This window comes from Biomphalaria glabrata, chromosome 11 (assembly GCF_947242115.1).
Source record: "Biomphalaria glabrata chromosome 11, xgBioGlab47.1, whole genome shotgun sequence".
Taxonomy (NCBI): domain Eukaryota; kingdom Metazoa; phylum Mollusca; class Gastropoda; family Planorbidae; genus Biomphalaria; species Biomphalaria glabrata.
In genome coordinates this window covers 38,671,250-38,691,028 of record NC_074721.1, presented here as the reverse complement: position 1 = coordinate 38,691,028, position 19,779 = coordinate 38,671,250, and the positions used below count along the sequence as shown (strand labels likewise).

The window sequence follows — 19,779 nt, the reverse complement described above, 5'->3', positions numbered from 1 at the left end:
AAATTGTTACATTTTTTACTTATTTACATTTCAGACACGGGATCACCAACCAAAACACTTCTATTCCTTTTCCCATTTATCTTAGACGACACCGCCTCTTTTCAATTTCCCGCGCTTCTAAACAAGAGGAGATAGTTTCATTGCCGTCTTTGTCTTGGTTAACAACCACATTGGACAGATAAATTAACTATAAGCCGCTTTTGTTTCACTTCTTTAAATTGTTTGTCTTTTATTTGTAGCTGCCTCGGGACCCAAACTTCCTTTGTTTTGTTTTTTTTCCAGAAGGGTTTTCTATATGTATGTTTATTGTATTTTCCAGAAGCAGTGAATTTTTAAAATATTTTCAGTTACTCAGAGACAGAAAAACAATACACTGCAGTATTATTACAGAAGACTTAATAAAATGGTTCATCTTTCTCGCGAGCGATAAGGTTAACGAGGGTGTCCTGTGGCCAGCGCAACGACCAATCGCCTTTACTTTCCCAAAGTAATGTCAGGTAGTCATTAGAGGTGGGTTTCTTTTCAATGGCGCTAAGAGTTGAGTTGAAGACTCTGGAAACTCCAGGCCCACGAAAACTTGCCTCTATCTGCCTGTTTGAAAGATCCTAGCAGATTTTTTTTTTTTTTTGCATCTCCATTACCGATGGATGGTATGCCAAAACTTTCGGGTCAGAGGCGAGGCCGAAGGCCGATCTCACCGGTGAAACTTCCCCATATTCTTTTTTTCTGTACCACATCAGCATGCAGGTGTCCGCCTTAAATACGGCCCATTGAGGAACAGTGTGTGGATAATGGTATGTTTGTGGGTGCTTTCCTCCATCCCCGCCAGTGCAATGGACTCGGTCCTTAGTGTTCCCAACGAAAGTTTTGATTTCGCTTCGCTACTGGCCTACTCGTCTCCTCTAACGACATTTTTCACCCTACCGCCACGTCGAGGTTTAGGAAGCATTGCTCGTGCTTGTAAAAATAAGTCTCGAGTCTCGATACAATTTATTGTAAACTACTTTATCGAACTGGTCACCCAGTTATGAAGTATATAATAATAAAGCAAACTAATTAAGGCTTACTCGTGTGGAGTTTTTGATCTCCCATCGAGCGCCTCCCCAGGTGGCGGATAGGGGAATGCCCTCCAGATATGGTGGGTACCGGGGAAATAAAATACCCGGGGTGGACCAAAATCAAACCTGCTGCCTTGCAGGAAGTGGAGGGATCCACAAAGGCTAGGGCACCTTACCCGAAAATAAAGGCAGCTATCCAGAGAGCTGAAAGGGGCAGCCCCCCAGATGGTTATGCACAGGGCTAACAACTCTGTCATATAAAAAATACTGTTACGAAAGCTAATACACACAAGAAAACCCGTACAGATCTCAATGGAAAACGACCTAGGCCTGGAAAAGGACATGATTTTTGTTTTGCGGCATGTAACGAGCTAAGCCTTTATAGAGCAGGTGCGCTAGCCCAACTTACTGAAGTGTTAAAGAAATATAGGATACCCCTTGCAGCCCTACAGGAAATCAGGTGGAAAGACTCGGACATTCTCAGAACCAAGGAGTATACTATATTTTATAGTGGTGGAAGCACTAACAACTTAGGTACAGGTTTTGCTGTTAAAAAGGAAATGGTAGGTAATGTCATTGGATTTAAACCTGTAAGTGATAGACTCTGCTCACTACGTTTGAAAGGAAAATTCTTCAACATATCATTTATCAATGTTCATGCCCCTACTGAAGATGCAGATGATAACACAAAAGAAGCCTTCTATGATGGACTGGAAAGAATTTATGATGAAGCGCCAAAGCATGACATCAAAATAGTCCTAGGAGATGTCAATGCAAAAATTGGAAAGGAACCAGCATTCAGAACAATAATTGGCAAAGAAAGTTTACATGAAGAGACCAACAATAATGGCATAAGATTAGTGGATTTTGCATCAGGAAAAGGAATGTCTATCAGCAGCACAAAATTCCAACATAAGAATATTCACAAGGTAACCTGGATCTCACCTGATGGCAACACCCAGAATCAAATAGATCATATACTCATAGATAAGAGACATGGATCAGACATACTAGATGTAAGAAGTTTCAGAGGAGCTAATGCTGACTCAGACCACCTACTAGTAAAAGCTAAATTTAGACAAAGAATAAGTACCATACACAATTACCAAAGAAAGAGAGCACAGCAATATGATAGTCAAAAACTCACAAAGGATCCACTTGTTGCAGAAACTTATAGAATGGCACTCCAAACACAACTGACAACATTAGAAAAGGACTGCGAAATTAACATAAATGAGCATTGGGAAATAATAAAGCATGCTATCAAAAGAACAGCAGAAGAGGTAGTTGGATTTAAATAAAGAACGAGAAAATAGGGTGGTATGATGATGAATGCAGACAAACTATAGAAGAGAAGAACAATGCCCGAATGATAATGCTACAGAGAGAAACCAGGAACACTAGACAGCAATACAATGAAGCAAGAAGAAGGGCCACAAAAGTTGTAAGAAAGAAAAAACGGGAATGGGAAAAGTCCAAGATCACTAAAATTGAGGAACTAGCAAAGGAGGGAGACATGAGAGGAATGTATATGAAAATTAAAGATGAAAAGAACGGATTTCAAGCTAGATCACACATGTGTGAGAACAAAGATGGTCAGCTTATTACAGAAAACAGCAGGGTCATTGAGAGATGGGCTGAATACTTTGAGGAGATCCTAAATACCACTGAAGATGGAGACAATGGAGAATATGAACTGCCGCATGGGGGACCAGATCCCTTAGTGAACCCTCCAACACTCATTGAAACATCAGAAATAATTAGGACCATGAAGAATCACAAAGCACCAGGAGAGGACCAAATCACAGCAGAACTAATTAAATATGGAGGGAAAGACTTACATTCCCAAATACACAGACTAATATCAAGAATTTGGGAAGAAGAAGTAATACCAACAGAATGGGAAACGGCTCTTATAACCCCAATACACAAAAAAAGGATCCAAGTTAAAGTGCTGTAATTACAGAGGAATCTCTCTACTAAATGTGACTTATAAGATACTGTCTAGGCTTATAACTAAGAGACTTGGAAAATATTCAGAAGAAATCTTAGGTGACTACCAATGTGGTTTCAGACCCAACAAATCCACAACCGACCACATCTTCACACTAAGATGTATACTAGAAAAATGCCATGAATACAACATACCAATCCACCAACTCTTTATAGACTATAAAATGGCTTATGACAGTATCAGAAGGAAATACCTATATGACACTCTACAGGATTTTGGAATACCCAATAAGCTGACAAGACTTATACATATGACATTAAACAACTCAAAAAGCAAAGTCATAATACAAGGAGAACACTCACGGGAATTTAGGATTAAACGAGGATTAAGACAAGGAGACACACTTTCCTGCATGCTTTTCAAATTAACACTGGAGAGAGTTATAAGAAATATACACATAAACACAAGGGGAACTATTACTAACTACTTCAGGAGAGAAAACATGGGTCCACAACCAACAAGGACGATATACAGCCAACCTCTACAATACCTTGCTTATGCCGATGACATTGCCTTATTGGGTAAAGAAACCTCTGACATCGCTAGAGCCTTCATACAACTAGAAGAAGCATCTCGACCAGCAGGACTTGAGGTCAATGACAGTAAAACCAAGTACATCACAATGACAAGAGACAATCAAACAGAGGGACAAAATATCAAAATCAAAGACCACGAATTTGAAAACGTCCAAACTTTCAAATATCTAGGAAGTACTATTAATTTCAAAAATGACCTACTAACAGAAATAAAGGAAAGAATAGCAGCAGGCAACAGGGCATTTTATAGCACCCACCATCTACTTAAGAGCAAAATGATTTCAAGTAAAACCAAGAAAATAATATACAAAACTATAATAAGACCAGCAGCAATGTATGGAAGTGAGACCTGGACACTGACAAAGACATCTGAAAATTTACTTAACACTTGGGAAAGAAAAATCCTTAGGAAAATCTATGGTGCCATACAGGATGAAACAGGGTGGAGGACACGCACTAATCATGAGTTATATCAATTATATGAAGACCCACCAATAGTGAACGAAATAAAAAAGAACAGACTACGTTGGGCAGGTCACCTTGAAAGAATGTCAGACAACAGAGGGGCGAAAATCGTATACAGGCAAAAACCAAAAGGCAGGCGACCCAAAGGCAGACCCCGAATGCGATGGATAGATGACGTGGAAGCAGATCTGAAGCAGCTTGGGGTTAGGGCGTGGAGACGAAAGGCCCAGGAGAGATGTGAATGGAAGGATGTGTTAAAGCAGGCCAGAGCCCTCCATTGGCTGTAGCGCCACTGGGATGGATGGATAATTAAGGCTTAAAGTAAAAAAAAAAAGGCTTAATATGTTTTGCACATTACTTACCAACAGGCGCCCTGTTCCCTATGGGTGGCATTGATCTGCGGTTGAATGGACGTCGCCCTAAACCTAATAAACAATAGTACACAAAATAAGCAATAGTGTTTCCACCACAAAAACTACAATAATATTTTTTAAAAATACACCCTTGTTTTTTTAAAGTTACACCGGTACAGATCGTGGGTAAAATAGCAAAGGACAATGGACAACCCAGTGATCGTCAAGTGTGGACAGTTTATGAACAATTTTAACGTGAACTGTTGTGTAAACAGTAAACTTATGTTAGTGTCTTATGTGTTGTTGGCAATGCAATCTCTTTAGTACTGAATAATAAAAAAAAAAGACACATTTAAAATACAATAAATCAAATGTAACCCTCTAAAAAAAATAAAGTAACGTATCCCCATAATTCTTTATGATTCAATAGTTGTCAAATGTGAGATCCTACACATAAAATTAAATAATAAAATAAAAATTTAAATAAAAAACCCACAAAAGAGGCAGGAGGGCCCAAAAAAAAAAGAGGCAAAGAAAAGAGGCGTAAGGCCCAAGAATTCATATGATGACAAAGCTAAAACTGAATAGCTCAAATTTCCTCTAAAAAAAAAAACAACAAAAAACAAATATATCCCCAACTTAGTCAACCAATAACAGCATTGCAATTACATTCCTTATGTATCATCATTGGATACCCTCAGTCATGGATTGTGGACAGTGATGGACATGTGGAAAACAAAGCCCATACTTATGACGTAGAAAAATGTAATAATAATAATGTTCCCACTAGTCTGTATACAGTATTAAATAGACAAATTACTATCAAGTGCGTGTTGTGTAAGTCTTGAGAAGACTGTTGGTGGGGCAATTACTTTGTTTCTTCAGCGATCCATAGTCAAAGGACCTCTTTTATGGATAACTGCTGATTTGTGTGGATTTCTCGGACGCTAAATTTTTAGTAAGTGTTTGCAGATGCACGTCTGGACAATTAATTATCCAGAAGTAATGAACAATTAATGAATGACGTCAACCTTGCTTTCTCCGAGGACCAAAATATTTTCAGTGTTTGTCTTGTGTTTTATAGCCTTGTAATACTTTATAATTCACAATTCCATTGATCCAAGAATTGTTTACACACGACATAGTTAAAGCAGAGTGGTTCTCAAAATAAGGCTCCGGACAACGACGGGCCTGTGACGTGGTGATTATAATCCCTTCTGAACATTATAAGCCCGCAGGGTTCATTTTTTACTTTTTTTTTTTAAGCGGTGACACCACCCGTAGTAGGGGTGTCGGAAATTCATCTGTCCTTCATGACTTAAAAAAAAAAGGGAACCACTGTGCTGGAACAATGCACCAGTCATTAGAATCTTTGTATTAGCCAGTGGACAGAGAAATGACATGCCAAACAAAATCAATCAATTAATCAATAAATTAATCTTTCTATCATCCATACATACTGAGGATTTTTTTTATATATTTGAACCCCCCCCCCCCTTTTTATAAAAATCTCAAATTAATTTTTTTTAAAAGAATATTATAACTTATTGCTCACAATTAACTGAGAAGTATTCCACTAAAAAACTAAAGTACGTTTACAAGTCAGATTAGTGATGGTCAAACTACGACCCGAGGGCTATATCCGGCCCAGTAAAATGTTTACCTATTTTATAAAAATAATATACGATATCAGAATGACTCTAATGTGGAAATAGAAGTAGCGAAATCGGACTTGCAGCTTGCAATAACAATAAGGACTAATTGAGCTCCAGTCTAATCATCTTCTCTAATAATTATAATACCCAAATCCGGGTTTTCAAAATCTAATCTCTCTTGCTCAGACAATGTCATGCAACTTTTGCATCTTCATATGTCAGTGAGATTTTTTTTTCAACACTGTGCCTTCGATCAAATCCAGTTGGGAATCAGCGCCGAAGGTGCCATTATCCTGTTGATCTTTTATTCAACGAACAGGCTTGGACAGGGAGCTCTTCCCCCCAAGTCCTGTTAGAGGGCCCCCAGCAGTAACGGCCATGGAGCGAGTAAGGCGACCGTACCGCGTACACAGCGCCTCGTTCCAGGGCCCCACTCGATGTAAATGGCCGAGTGCAGCGCTAATCATGGGGAGATTACCTCATATTCCTTTACTGTAACCGCCACGTCCCGTGCACTGACCGCCACTCAAGTTACAGGACTCTGATGTCGCCCCCCTATGTGGAACGGTGTGGCGGACTTTTTGGACTGGGGTGCTGGCTTTTGTTTCATCCCCACCCCGAGTGAGATAAAAAAAATAACCCAAAAAACTCAGCCAGGGTATCCTTTCGGGGCCCTATTCGTTTCCCGTTCTTAGCCTATCTAGTTCCACTACTTGACGTTTCCACGGAGACGCCACCCTGAGGCGACGGGGAGCTGAATCCTCCCCAACACTGTGCCAGGAATAGATCTTATATAATACAGAAGTTACTTCAAAAAAGAAGATTATTTCGTCTTTCTAAAAAGTTTTTGGACATCGCTAGATTAACTAGAATTGCCATAAAAATGTCTTAACTCTTTCTCTCCGTAATTATCTACCACAATCTGGTGGAATCAACGCTGGTATCGTCAGTTAGGGGAGAAAGAGTTAACTAAAAAATCGTAAAAATATAATGCAATCCAATTTGTAGACATGTAAATATGTAAAATAAATGTTACTTATAGCAAAATAAAAAGTACTTATACTGGTATATATACATGAAAAAAAAAAGAAATATTTTTTTGTTATTATTCCAATGTATTTTAATGTTACCAGAAAGCATTCATTTCAAATATTTAAATAAATAATAGAAGAAAATAAAATCTTCAAATTTTTTAACAGAAATAATTTTGAAGAAATATTTCATAAAAATAATAAACTTGGAAAGAAAAAAAAATTTTGAAAGTCAATAAAGAGACTGTCATAATTCAGTCCGAAGAAGTCGTATTATGTAAATTTGACTTGATGAAGAATAAAATAGTTACTAAACTGAAGAGTATAATTAAATTTATAACAGTGAAATTTGACATCGATTTCAAAAGTTGGAATTAAATTTAGATGAAGAAGAAAGAACAAAAAAAGCCTAATTCTCTACAAAATGAAATAATTGTGTGATGACTGCACTAAACAAGTTTAGACTTTCCACAGTAAAATTTTATAAAACATATTGACAAGCTAAAACACACACACACACACGGACAGAAAAAAATTAATTCTAGCCAATGACCCAAATACAAACAATGTCAGTAAATGAATATGAAAATATGAAATTTTATTTATAACAGAAGAATTTTTTTTTCTAATATGTGCCTGAGCTTTTAAAAATAAGCTATAGAAATTGATTTAATAGAACAAATAGAATGAATCTTTAAAAAATGCTTTAGTTTTTTTTAAACAAGAAAAGAATATTAATTATAAAAAAAAAAACACTGTTGATATAAAACTATTAGTAAAGGAAAGAAAAAAAAGTCCCCTCAGACTTTGTGATCTATGGAGAAGATGATGTAAAGGTCATCTGTTTCTGTGGCCCACAGTTAACAAGGGTGTGATGTGCCCAGCACAACAACCAACCTTCTTTACTTTTCCCAACTAATGTCAGGTACCTAGAGGCCCCCAAATATCCCGAAATAAAAATTCCCAGTCTTCACCAGGATTCAAACCCAGACACCCAATGCAGGAGACAAGCACTTTACCGCTTAGCCACCACAACCTCTTAAAAAACTATGAGTATCGAATTTTTAAAAATTTGCCACACATATGTTTTCATATCTTGAGATTGGAAATAAAAAAAAATTTTGTTGCATTTAGTCCCAGACATGGTTGAGTGACACCAGATCCAATGAATGAAACTGAACGTACAGATAAATGAGATCAAAACTTACAGGTAAATAAAAGATTGATAAAAGCATAAAGATTTTTATATTATGTAGCATTGATAGCTAGACTACATCCCTCTGGCTTGACAAAGAGACATCCAAATCCAACTAAACTCCTGCTCACAGCACACATGCTTGACAGAGAGGCATCAACTCCCCACTAAAGCCCTGCCCACATCATATAATTAAGTATCAGAGGCTTAGTTACATAGGGCTTGAAAATGTCGTTTTTTTTCAGTGATTTGACCTGTGACAAGGGTATCAGCAATTCGCATGCACCCCCCCCCCCCTCGGTACTGACAAAACGTTGAGCACCACTGTTATATAGATAGAAGACTTTTCTGTGTTATGTGATATAACAAGACTTTTCTGTGTTATGTCATATAACAAGACTTTTCTGTGTTATGTGATATAACAAGACTTTTCTGTGTTATGTGATATAACAAGACTTTTCTGTGTTATGTGATATAACAAGACTTTTCTGTGTTATGTGATATAACAAGACTTTTCTGTGTTATGTCATATAACAAGACTTTTCTGTGTTATGTGATATAACAAGACTTTTCTGTGTTATGTGATATAACAAGACTTTTCTGTGTTATGTTGTATAACAAGACTTTTCTGTGTTATGAGAGGATTTGGTAGCACAATGAACAATCTTCTTCTTAAACTGAAACTTTGCATGAATGTAAATTTAATGTCGTCAGGTCAATTTTCTTTCTAAACCTTAAGCCTCCTTATACAGAAATACTAACAAATACTGAGAAAGGAAAAGAACCCAGATAGTTGACTAAGAAGCCTTTAGCACTGCTGCTACACCACCTGTCCTTCTATGCCTGCATGTAAATTACACTATTGGCCTGGGTTGTATTCTTTTTCTTTAACATCTTTATTATTTAGTCATTTTGTTTCAAGTAAAATCAAAAAAAATTGTTGACTCCTCAAAGTATAAGTTTGAAATGCCAGGTACGAAAATCATTGATTAATATCACAGACAATGCTAAGAAAATATACAAATGTAAAAAGTGAAGGCAGGAAGAAAATAAAAGAAACAATTACTAACAAGCATACATACATAATGATGTCACTCAGATACACAATAAACCTAATTGAGACAGTTTGACCTACATATATAATTATATGTAGCCTACATCTGCTGTTGACCGTTGTTCAGCTGTGATAATACTTGCATACAGAAATTTGTTATTTTTTTAAACTTTGTATTTATTTATTGACAATTTTTAATGATACCAACACTTACAGGGATTACTTTCAATCATTTCTTTCAAAATAGATCATGAAACGATCTGTATATTAAATAAATTTTGTTTGAAAATATAAAAATCAATAGGTCATGATTAGCAGAGAAACTTAAATAGTAAAAAAAAAACAATAGAAAAATTTTAAAAAAATTTTTTTTTTCAAAAGATAAAGTTAGTTGTTTACTATCAATCAGTTTATACTATTACCCGTGTAAACTCCAAATAGAGATACCTATCTTTTAAATTATGAGAATCTTTAAATAAAGTTTGGTCAACAGCAGCTTAAGTCGACAAAATTATTACGATTGACTTAATATTAATTGAATCATATGCACAAATAAAAATATCACAATTCAGTATCACAAGATGATCACGTCACAAGTCAACAGATATTTCTCTAGAGGCACTTTTGTTGGAGCACAATGACCGGTGGTCAGCGGTGAGCACAAGAAAATACTCAACATTAAAGACTAGACTACGTCTCCTCCCCCCCTTTTACACATTATTTTCTTTGACCAGTGGTCAGTTTGATCAGAAAAACTTAAAATGAAAGATTGTTTAAAAAAAAAAAAAATTTAATTTTAAAATATTTGCACCTCAGCTGTTGTGAAGAAAAACTAGTTCACAAATTGTGACAATAACTTTGAGAAAATGTCATGGTGAATTAGATAAAGAAAACTTCTAGACTTTATTGCGCCAATGAAAAACAGTGAATTATTTTTTAAATTATCACTGCTTAAGTGTCATCTTTTATTATACCCTGTAAATGATTTTTCAAACATTTATTTGAATGTACATATTCAATAAACTAAAAACTCATTTATAACCCGAGCTAAATTTTCTTTTTTTTTAAGCTATTCTCTTCTTTGAGATTGTATAATGTCGGAAAGCGTAAAAGAAAAAAGACACAGGTAATGCATATGTATTACAAAAATGTGTTATATATGTAATGGCGAATACAATAATATAATTTGTTATTAAAAAAATCATTATAGTATCACATAGAAGTTAATACATAAAACATCAATATTTCATATTTATATACAATGTCATAAGTTCTCCTGAAATATGATGGCTAGATGTCTTTTTAAAACTGGAAATTAAGTTTCCAAGGAGCTTCAGTTGTTACTTAGGAAAAAAAAATCCCAACAACAAATAGCACATGATCATCCCCAGCCATTCAAAAGAGAGAGGTGTGTCCCTGTCACTAGGCAACAGCCAATCATCTTCCCTCCTCTCAGTGGTAGTGATAATAATTGGAGCCATCATCATATATTGTGCTACTGAAGTCTGAAATGAAACAAAAGAAAGGATGTTTTTGATTGGTTCTTTAGAATTATTTTAACCAAGCAATTGTTACAGTAATTTGATTGGCTAAAATTTGAAGGTTTAGTTTTGCTTTTTTTTTTTTTTTTTTTTCGTAATTTTTTTTTAAGAAGAAAAAATAAGTTATGATAGATGGCTCCATTATTATAATTATTATTTTATACTTAAAAGTCTGATAATACAGACTTTTTTTTACTAGCAAAATTTTAACTACTAGCAGCCGCCTCTCATGATTGGCTGGTTCAGATCACATGATTTCTAAAGCTCAATCGACTGTAAAAAAAAAAAGGACTGAAAAAAAATGAGTTGCGTGATTTAAAATTTTTAGAGAATAAATATGGTGCCTGCAATCTTAAAATACAAAAAGAAAAATTGATATAATACATTAACACTGTTATTTATTTGGGTTGAGCTTTTTAAAGGTCTGATAATTGTTTCTGGAATTTATTCTGATTTCAAATTTTATTCTAACTGGAGCCATTTTTCCTAATATTATTACTTACTATTTCTTTTTTATTTTATGCTTTCTGACAAATTAAAAAACACCTGAATGACAACAAATGCATCTGCATAGTTATTAAACATGAAATAATTGCGATATAATAAATGCAAGTGATGTATAAAAAGTGTGATGGATTAGCCTTATCCTGCTATAAACATGTGCCACTAAATCTAAACTATTTTCTACACAAAAATACAATATGGAACTCTTTGCTAATTAGAAACTGTAAAAAAAAATAAATTTAGTTTTATATAACAAAAATTAAAAATGAAAAAAAAAAAATGTACTTACTGCGACCGTAATATCCACCATTACCACCCATACCCCGACTGGTAACAAGAAAAAAGAAAAGGAAATACAGATATATATTTGTCCAACAAAATAAAAACAAGGGATAGTGGGGAAGGACATTTTTAAAAAGTTTTTATATATATACTTTTACAGTTTATGAATATATTAGTTTAGAAGTTGACGCATACAAGTAAATAAGGGTAAAATAAGTATAAAAACTAATAGGTAGAGTACACTCTATTGACACTTACTAGTCCATGGGCGGCATAAAATTTGGTTGACTGTTTATGTGGTGATGGTAGACTGATGGGGCTGGCCGCATCTGTTCAAGAGAAAAGGAAAAGTGAGTTTGTATATTGAAATCATTATTTTATTTATTTTTTTTTAATCGTAATGTATTTGCAGGAATCAGTTTCACCTAAAAATGATAATTTTCACACAAATACTGGCATTAATTCTAAATACCGAAAGTGAAGTATTAAAAAAAAAATATAAGTAAATATAGTTAGAAATGACCACAAAAAAAAATTAGCTTCCCAAGGAAATAAAAATAAATATTTCAAAGTTCAGAAATGTAATTTTTAAAAATAAAATCAACAAATATAATAAGTTCATCTAAAAGTTGGGTTTATTCCAAGAAAAGTTCTGGATTGAAATAACCACCGTCATGCATGAGACTAAACTAATGTCAACTGTAAGAAATAAACTTTTTGTACAGAATTAAACAAAGTTTAATTGAGTTTAATTTTTATCTTTAAAATTATTATTTGTTTCTTCCTTTACTTTGGCAAACTTTTTTTTTATACATTTATGTCAATCTCTCTTCTTTGGTGTAATAAAAACAATGGTATCATGTGGCCAACACAATGAACAAACACATTTACTTTTCCACAACTAATGTCCGTTACCCATTTGATCCGAGTGGACTAAAAGGTGCCTTAAAGATCCTGAAATAAAAAATCCAAGTCGTCATCAGGATTCAAACGGGGACCCTATGACTCAGAAGTAAATTACTTTTACATTCAGGCACGGTGCCTTCATTAGGTAAATGATGTAAATTATTTATCTTTAGTTAAATTTGTGGAAGAAATATTTAGAATCCTTAAATTAAAATATATTTATTTTTATGTTGTAAGAATTGATTAGGTTGTAAAAGAAAGTTTAAATTTCAAATGGAACTTATATTTGTTAAACAATGCCAAAACCTACCAGTGCCACAGGAGCGGCTGGCTCTACAAATGGCATGGTAGCTGGGCGAGCACCTGGTAGCTGGTGCAACATCATCTGCTGCATCACCATATGGTGCATCTGTGCATTCTGAAGCATCATCATGTCCATAAAGTCTGAAACACAAAGGGAGTATCATATCTATATATACTTCTTTTGTAACATTTATTAATACTTTAAAGGTTACCATTCTTTAAAATATAGTCCTCCTTTCATGATATATTTAATATTATTATTGAAACGAATATTTTTTTTTTACCCCAATGAGGCCAACTGCCTTTATTGACTGCCAATTTTTTTTTTAGGACAAGATTTGTTCTTTATTATGATTTGTTAAATCAGTTTACTAAACTTATAGATTATTTTTTATTTCAGTGAATAAGCTTAGCATTCTATTCCCCCATACACTATGGATATATATATATATATATATTTTTTTTTTTTTTTTCCTTTTTCCGATCTCACACTATATTATTGTCTGTTGGAAGCTACTGCTGATATTAATTTTCAAATTATTATTGGGGAGGTTTTATTCACATGAAAATTATAGATCTAAAAAGACAAAATTTGCACACTGGATTATGATATCAGTATACATTTCTTAGATCTTGCAAAAGAGCATTTATTATATGGAGGTTTAGCATTCAATTGTGAGTGAACAGGCTATTGAAATGTGTTAATTTAAAAAAAAAGGAATAATTCAATATCCAAGCATTACTCCTCACATGGTGGGAATAGCTAGGAATCCCTAATATTTCTTTAAAAAGTAAACAAATACCATTCATCAGGGTCAAGTCAGCATGAATCACTCACCTCCCAGTTGTAACTCACCTGATTTATTAAACATAGTGTCCTTCCTGTCTGTAGAACGTACTGTAAGTGCAGGATAGGCCAACGTTTGATGCACGGCTGGGATTTGAACTAATTCAGTCTGGGCCACAGGCTGTGGGAAATAAATTAGGGGCTACCAAGAAGAAGAAAAAAATAAAAAAGAGCGCAATGAGGTGAAACACTTCTTTTCTCAGAGTCGTTCCCCCTGACAAGCGTTTTCTCCCCACCATGCAAATGATTGCAGATTTTAGTGTTTAGGGCCAGCTATAGAACTATTAATGCCCAGTGCAGAGTGAAAAGACAAAATAATTTGAAAAAAAAACAAGTGCTCGAAATAAAAGTTGAAGCAATACCTTGATACCTAAGAGTTTTCAAGACATACCATTGAACAAATTGTATGTTACTAGAGAATAACAAGTAAATAGTAAAAAATCAGAAATAATGTAGCTTTTAATATTCTACTTAAAATATCAATGTTTGTATGCTTAAAATAATGTTGTTTGTTTTACATGTTTCAGTTGCCCCTTCAGAGTTAAAGATAATCTACTTCATAGTCCTGTTTTGTGTGCTGGACTGTCAGTCAGATTTCTAGATGGCCCTGGGTTCATACCCTGCCCACTGCCATCCCCCCGTGACCCTGCGGGAGCTTTGCTCTAGGAAGTAAATTATCTTCAACTCTGAAGGAACACTCGTAACATGTACAACATTTTAAGAACAAAATTAAGAAACCTCACTCAGGACGATGGCAGCATGCAGGGCATGAACCCTGGACCATCAAGACGACCGGACGACAATCCAGGGTGCATACCGCTCGACCAACTGTTAAGACTCCCCCCCCCCCCCCAAGAGAAAATAAAATAGAGTCCTAAATCGAGGCAATTTAATATTTACCACTTTAAGATGTAAGACAAAAATAAATATGTGTTACTTACCTGAACGATTGGCTGTATAGCCTGTGTCTGTATTGGGGGGAGTGAGTAACTAGGCTGTGGGGCTTGTTTAAACTGGTGCTCTATGATATGTTTCACCTGGGCCATATCTAAAGTTGAAGAGAATAGGGAGAATATATTGTTTCCATGACAACATGCTCCAACTAGCAGCACCATCCCCAAAGATAAGAGATAAAAGCTCAAATGTAATTTTTTTTTTTAAATTATTTTTTATAATAAAAACAAAACAAATAAGAAACATTTTAAAAAATGTAAACTAAAATAATAGATCTATATAGTAGATGATTAATGATATCATAAAAACTGACATCACCTTTTCAAACTCTCACCATTTATTTACTTTTGTAACAATAACTTAAAACAATGTCACGCTTTACAATCCTTTAATAATTTGATCTACAAGGCAAGATCCTTTGATCTATATGATATCATATATATGGCTTGCAGAGGCGTAGCTAGGGGGGAGGGGGGGGAGGGAAGAGGAGAATTTGAAAATTACCCTGGGCAACCAATTGAGCGGGGCCCCCAAATTAGTGTTTTTTTTTACATTAAATATTATACAAAATGCTGGGGCCCCCAAAGATGTCAAGCCCCCCAGGCCCCCAAATGATGACAAATTCCTAGCTACGCCCCTGTGGCCTTGTAAAGTAAAGTAAAGGTCCCCTTTCAGACCTTGTGGTCTATAGGGCAGATGATGTAAAGGTCATCTGTTTCTGTGGCCTACACATCGACCAACTGCCTTTACTTTTCCCTAACTCATGTCAGGTAGCCATTAGAGTTGGGTGGACTCAGAGACGCCTGAAGATCCCCAAATTAAAAATCCCAGTCTTCACTAGGATTCGAACCCCGGTTCCCGGTTCGGAAGTCAAAGCGCTTTACCACTCAGCCACCGCTCCTCCCCTGTGGCCTTGTGCCCCTGGCAAATCATGGTCTGTCAAAGACGTAAAGTAGCAACAGATCTAATACAAAGAGTATATTCTAATTATCTTCTGTTTTGAACTTAAAGAAACAGTTTGTAATTTAGATCTAAGATAAGATAAGTGAATCTCTTTAATAAAACATTGATCAACGATCAACAATTAGAGTCCACTGTGCTAAAGATATTTAGATCTTGATATGACTACCTACAATATAGACTAGATCTATATGTAAGAGTCTATAATGCAGATCCAGATGATGTAAAAATCATCTGTTTCTGAGGCACACAGTTAATGAGGGTTTACTTTTCCCTAACTAGTGTCAGGTAACCATTATTAGAGCTGGGTGGACTCAGAGGCGCCCAAAGTTTAAATTACCAGTATTTATCAGGACTCGAACTCGGAACCCCCATTTCGGAAGACAAGCCCTTTGCCATTCAGCCATCATGCCTCCAGTTAGATCTAGAATCTAGTACTAAATCTAGATCTAGATCTAGTCTAGTAAATCATAGTTCGACCTTCAAACTCCCCACCCCCTTTTCCAAAAAAGAGCAATTTAACGTAATGGACCACATTCACCAATTATTAACAAACAACATTTAGCCACATGATAATATTGATAAAACAAAGAAAAAAAACTGTCACGTGATAGCCTGTGTCTATTATATAATTTGTATATCATGTGGCTAACGTTGTTTGTTAACGATTAGCGAATGAGGTCCGTTATGTAACTTACCAGTGTTGTTAGTATTATTATTGCCGTTGCCGTAGTAACCAAAATGATATTGTTTGGTATTTATGTCAGGCAGGGACCGCCTTGATGGTGGAGGTAATAATAAAGATGGTGTGTATCGCCTTCTAGGTGTGTAGGTTCGAGGTCGTTTGTCGTCTAATTGCTCTTGCTGTGAACACAGTTACTGAGTTAGTTTAGTACATTTGGTTAGGCTAAATATCAAAACTATTTAACTAAATCTTTACAGGTAAGATCTACAGTAATATTTAAAATATTGTATTTAAATGTTAAACAGTTAGGCTCTTGTAACTAAGGCTTACTCTAATTTTGTCTAGAAGTTCTTGCCTCCTGAGCATAGCCTGTTGAAGTTTGAGTTGGCTTTCGTAGCCATTTTCAGCTAAAAAGAAAAAGAAAACAAAACTAGTCTAGATTAGCCAAACTTGAACAAAAAAAAAAACTAGGCTACTTTCTTCAAATTCTAAACATCTCTCAAGAATTTTCTTTAAAAAACAACAACAAAAAAAAAAAAGCTACAAAAAGACTTCTTTAATTTAAGCCACAGTAGGACATATCTATAGAGGTATATATTAGATCTATATAGTATATATAAAGTCTATGGACACATCTGATAAACATTGGAATTTATTTATTTTTAATTTTTGACATATGCCTGGCCACTTTTACTTAACTGAATGCCATATGGTACTTTTATTTAAAGCACATTTTTTTTAAACGTAAGACAAATGAGTAAAAACAAAAGTCCCTTTCAAAACGCGAACCTAACACCTTTTGTTTGGCATCTAAAATTGATGATAATCATGTCATCTTGAAAATATTAAACTGCCTACTGACAAATAAATTTAATGTGGGAGAAATAATGCAGGTGAAAAAGGAAAAGGATACGCTACTCTATAAACAATCCTATTCGGGATCAATACTAGGTTATTGCCCTTTGCCTTACAATGCATCTCTCTGGTAAATAAAGAACACCAGCTTTATGGAATCATTTTTAGAAATAGAGTTTGATGTAACACATTTTTTACTTTTTTTTCTCAATGTATTCTCATCCCCCCCACCCCACCCCAACTTCCACTGGGAGATTCCGCCCCTAGGCTTGCTACTGTAAAGCCGGTAGGTCTCCATCCAGGGCCGGATTTAAGGGCGGGCAGGCAGGGCTACTGCCTAGGGGAATCTACAATTAAGGAGAACCCACAAAAGAGAAAAATCCAAAATTTGACGGGTATTTATTATGTTGTGGGTCAGGAAATACAGTAGCTCCGGATTTACAATGCTGCATAGCCCTAAAAAATTTTTTGGTTACTAAAATATGCATATTAAATAATTTTATTTTTTGAAACGAAGGAAAATTTAATGCAATTGAATGTACTCTCTTTCTTGTATAATATGGCATAATTTTAGATAAGGTATTAGTATTTTTTTTTATTAATAGGTGGATTTTTATTAAAGCCTTTGAAAAAAATGTTGGGGCCTCCACAAAGATTCGACCCCGGGGCCTCCTATTACTTAAATATGGCCCTTTCTCCATCAATATTCAATAGCGAAGCGTTCATGGTGCGAAATAGTTTGCTGTCTTTGGATCCCTACCACCAACAGGTGCCCCGAAAGACTTTAAGCATTAAAATATATCAACTACTTAAGATTCAAAACTGTTGCTTGAAAATCTACAATTTTTACTGCCACTTAGAAATGCACTCATTTAAAAAATCAGATATTAAATTAAATAGTCTAAAAACATAAATAATAAAAGCAGAATACAGTTCCTTTTTTTTTGTGTATATGAGTTTATGCTGATTTTAGGGAGACTATTATGAGTGGATGAGTGTGTGTGAATTTGTGTGAGAGGGAGACATGTTTGCATAACAATGCTTGAAAACTGTAAAGTCTGGGATCACAATACTCTGCATTCTTAAACGCTCGAGGGTGGCTGCATCAGAATTGAAGGTAAATCCCTTTTTCATTTCGCCTGGTCAGGTTGGGCATTGAATACAATCTGAATGACTTTTATTCATCCAAAGACCTTTATACGCTGTCGATATATCGTACCAGTGTTCAATCACGGACGTGGATGTAAGCGTCGCCAAGTTGACTACTCGGAGTACAATGTCAAGTGGGAGAAAGGGAAATAATCCAGGGAAAAAAAACTTTATGGTCCGTGACCAACAATCGAGAACTGTTATAAATAGTTTTGAAAGCCGGATATTATGTTTAAATCTAGGGCTTTCTTAAAAGTGTAGTGATCTCTTTGTGGTTGTCTTTTGGTCAGAGATCGATTGTACATGTCACGCGTGACACGTATTGCAATATATACTGCAAAATTAAACACCATGCTTTTATACCCCAACCACGTGTTATTGCCATTGCAACGGCCATAAAAAGACAAGAGATTAAGCTTGATTGAAAGTAATATAATACGAGACTCTTTAACCCTGTCTCCCAACCCCTTTCCGTATCGTCTGATACGTCGCCATGTGTTTTTCTAAAGCAATTTAACTTGACAGGTTTGGATTTAGTTTTCAAATATTATATAATTCTCACGTGTGCAAGACTAATATATATATTTATACATATATATATATACCTGGAATGAAATTGAAAATTTTTATTAAAAAAAAAAGGTCGAGAATAGATTATCAACCGGACCATTCCAGGTTATCTAGTGATAAGGTTAAATTGCAACCAGTAGTTTCTATTCTCGTGTGAACCATGAGAATTGGAACTCTTCAGGTCCAATGTGGTTGACACACTTGTAAATACAATTTATGATGTGCACAGAGCGCAATAGTGTGGCAGTAGGTCACGAGAAAGAGAATCGCCTTCTAAGAAAAATTCAAACTGACACGCCAATAATAGATGCTGAATCGGATAAAACATACATTTTGTGTGTGTGTATGTGTGTGTTTGTGTTTGATTGAAGCGCTTAGCTCACAGCTTTTTAGGATAAATGAGCCTTTCGCTGATGAGATAGACAGACAGATAGACAGAAGGTAGATAGATAGATGGATAAATAGATAGATAAATAGGTAAACAGATAGATAGATATAAAATTGGATAGATAGATATATAGATAGATAGACAGACAGACAGACAGACTTAATTAAAATGGGACCACCAGATCTTCCTCTCGCCCTCCCTCACACCCACAGAGCTCTCCGCCCATGACAACGTAACTTACATGCTTCACTCTCTGGCCTTTGTAGTTTCTCTCTTTCGTTGTCTAGTTTCTGAAAAGGAAAACACAGACATCATTAACTCTTTCTCTCCGTAATTATTTTCAACGTTCCGATGGAATCATTCATTTTGCTAATTTATGTTTCAGTAGTTAAACTTCAATAACTTTTTAAATATGTAATTAGGAAATGCTAAATTAGGCATATAATTAGAGAAGAATGCAGGCTATTTTTTATA

The 19,779-nt window shown here is 35.1% G+C and overlaps 1 protein-coding gene across 4 annotated transcripts in view; it reads right to left on the bottom strand.

Moving 5' to 3' along the window:
* LOC106052884 (uncharacterized) overlaps positions 1 to 19,779 on the bottom strand; it is a 58,420-nt gene that overhangs the window by 18,855 nt on the left and 19,786 nt on the right. For 3 of the 4 annotated variants that reach the window (XM_056045615.1, XM_056045617.1, XM_056045618.1), the window contains exons 2-10: positions 19,547 to 19,595; positions 16,674 to 16,750; positions 16,357 to 16,522; positions 14,686 to 14,792; positions 13,754 to 13,886; positions 12,905 to 13,038; positions 11,947 to 12,017; positions 11,696 to 11,733; positions 4,436 to 4,498 (exon numbers count right to left, since the gene is read on the bottom strand). In XM_056045615.1, the coding sequence (XP_055901590.1) occupies positions 4,436 to 4,498; positions 11,696 to 11,733; positions 11,947 to 12,017; positions 12,905 to 13,038; positions 13,754 to 13,886; positions 14,686 to 14,792; positions 16,357 to 16,522; positions 16,674 to 16,750; positions 19,547 to 19,595 (838 nt within the window). The remainder of the gene's footprint in view (positions 1 to 4,435; positions 4,499 to 11,695; positions 11,734 to 11,946; positions 12,018 to 12,904; positions 13,039 to 13,753; positions 13,887 to 14,685; positions 14,793 to 16,356; positions 16,523 to 16,673; positions 16,751 to 19,546; positions 19,596 to 19,779) is intronic. The other variant, XM_056045616.1, reaches the window with a different exon arrangement.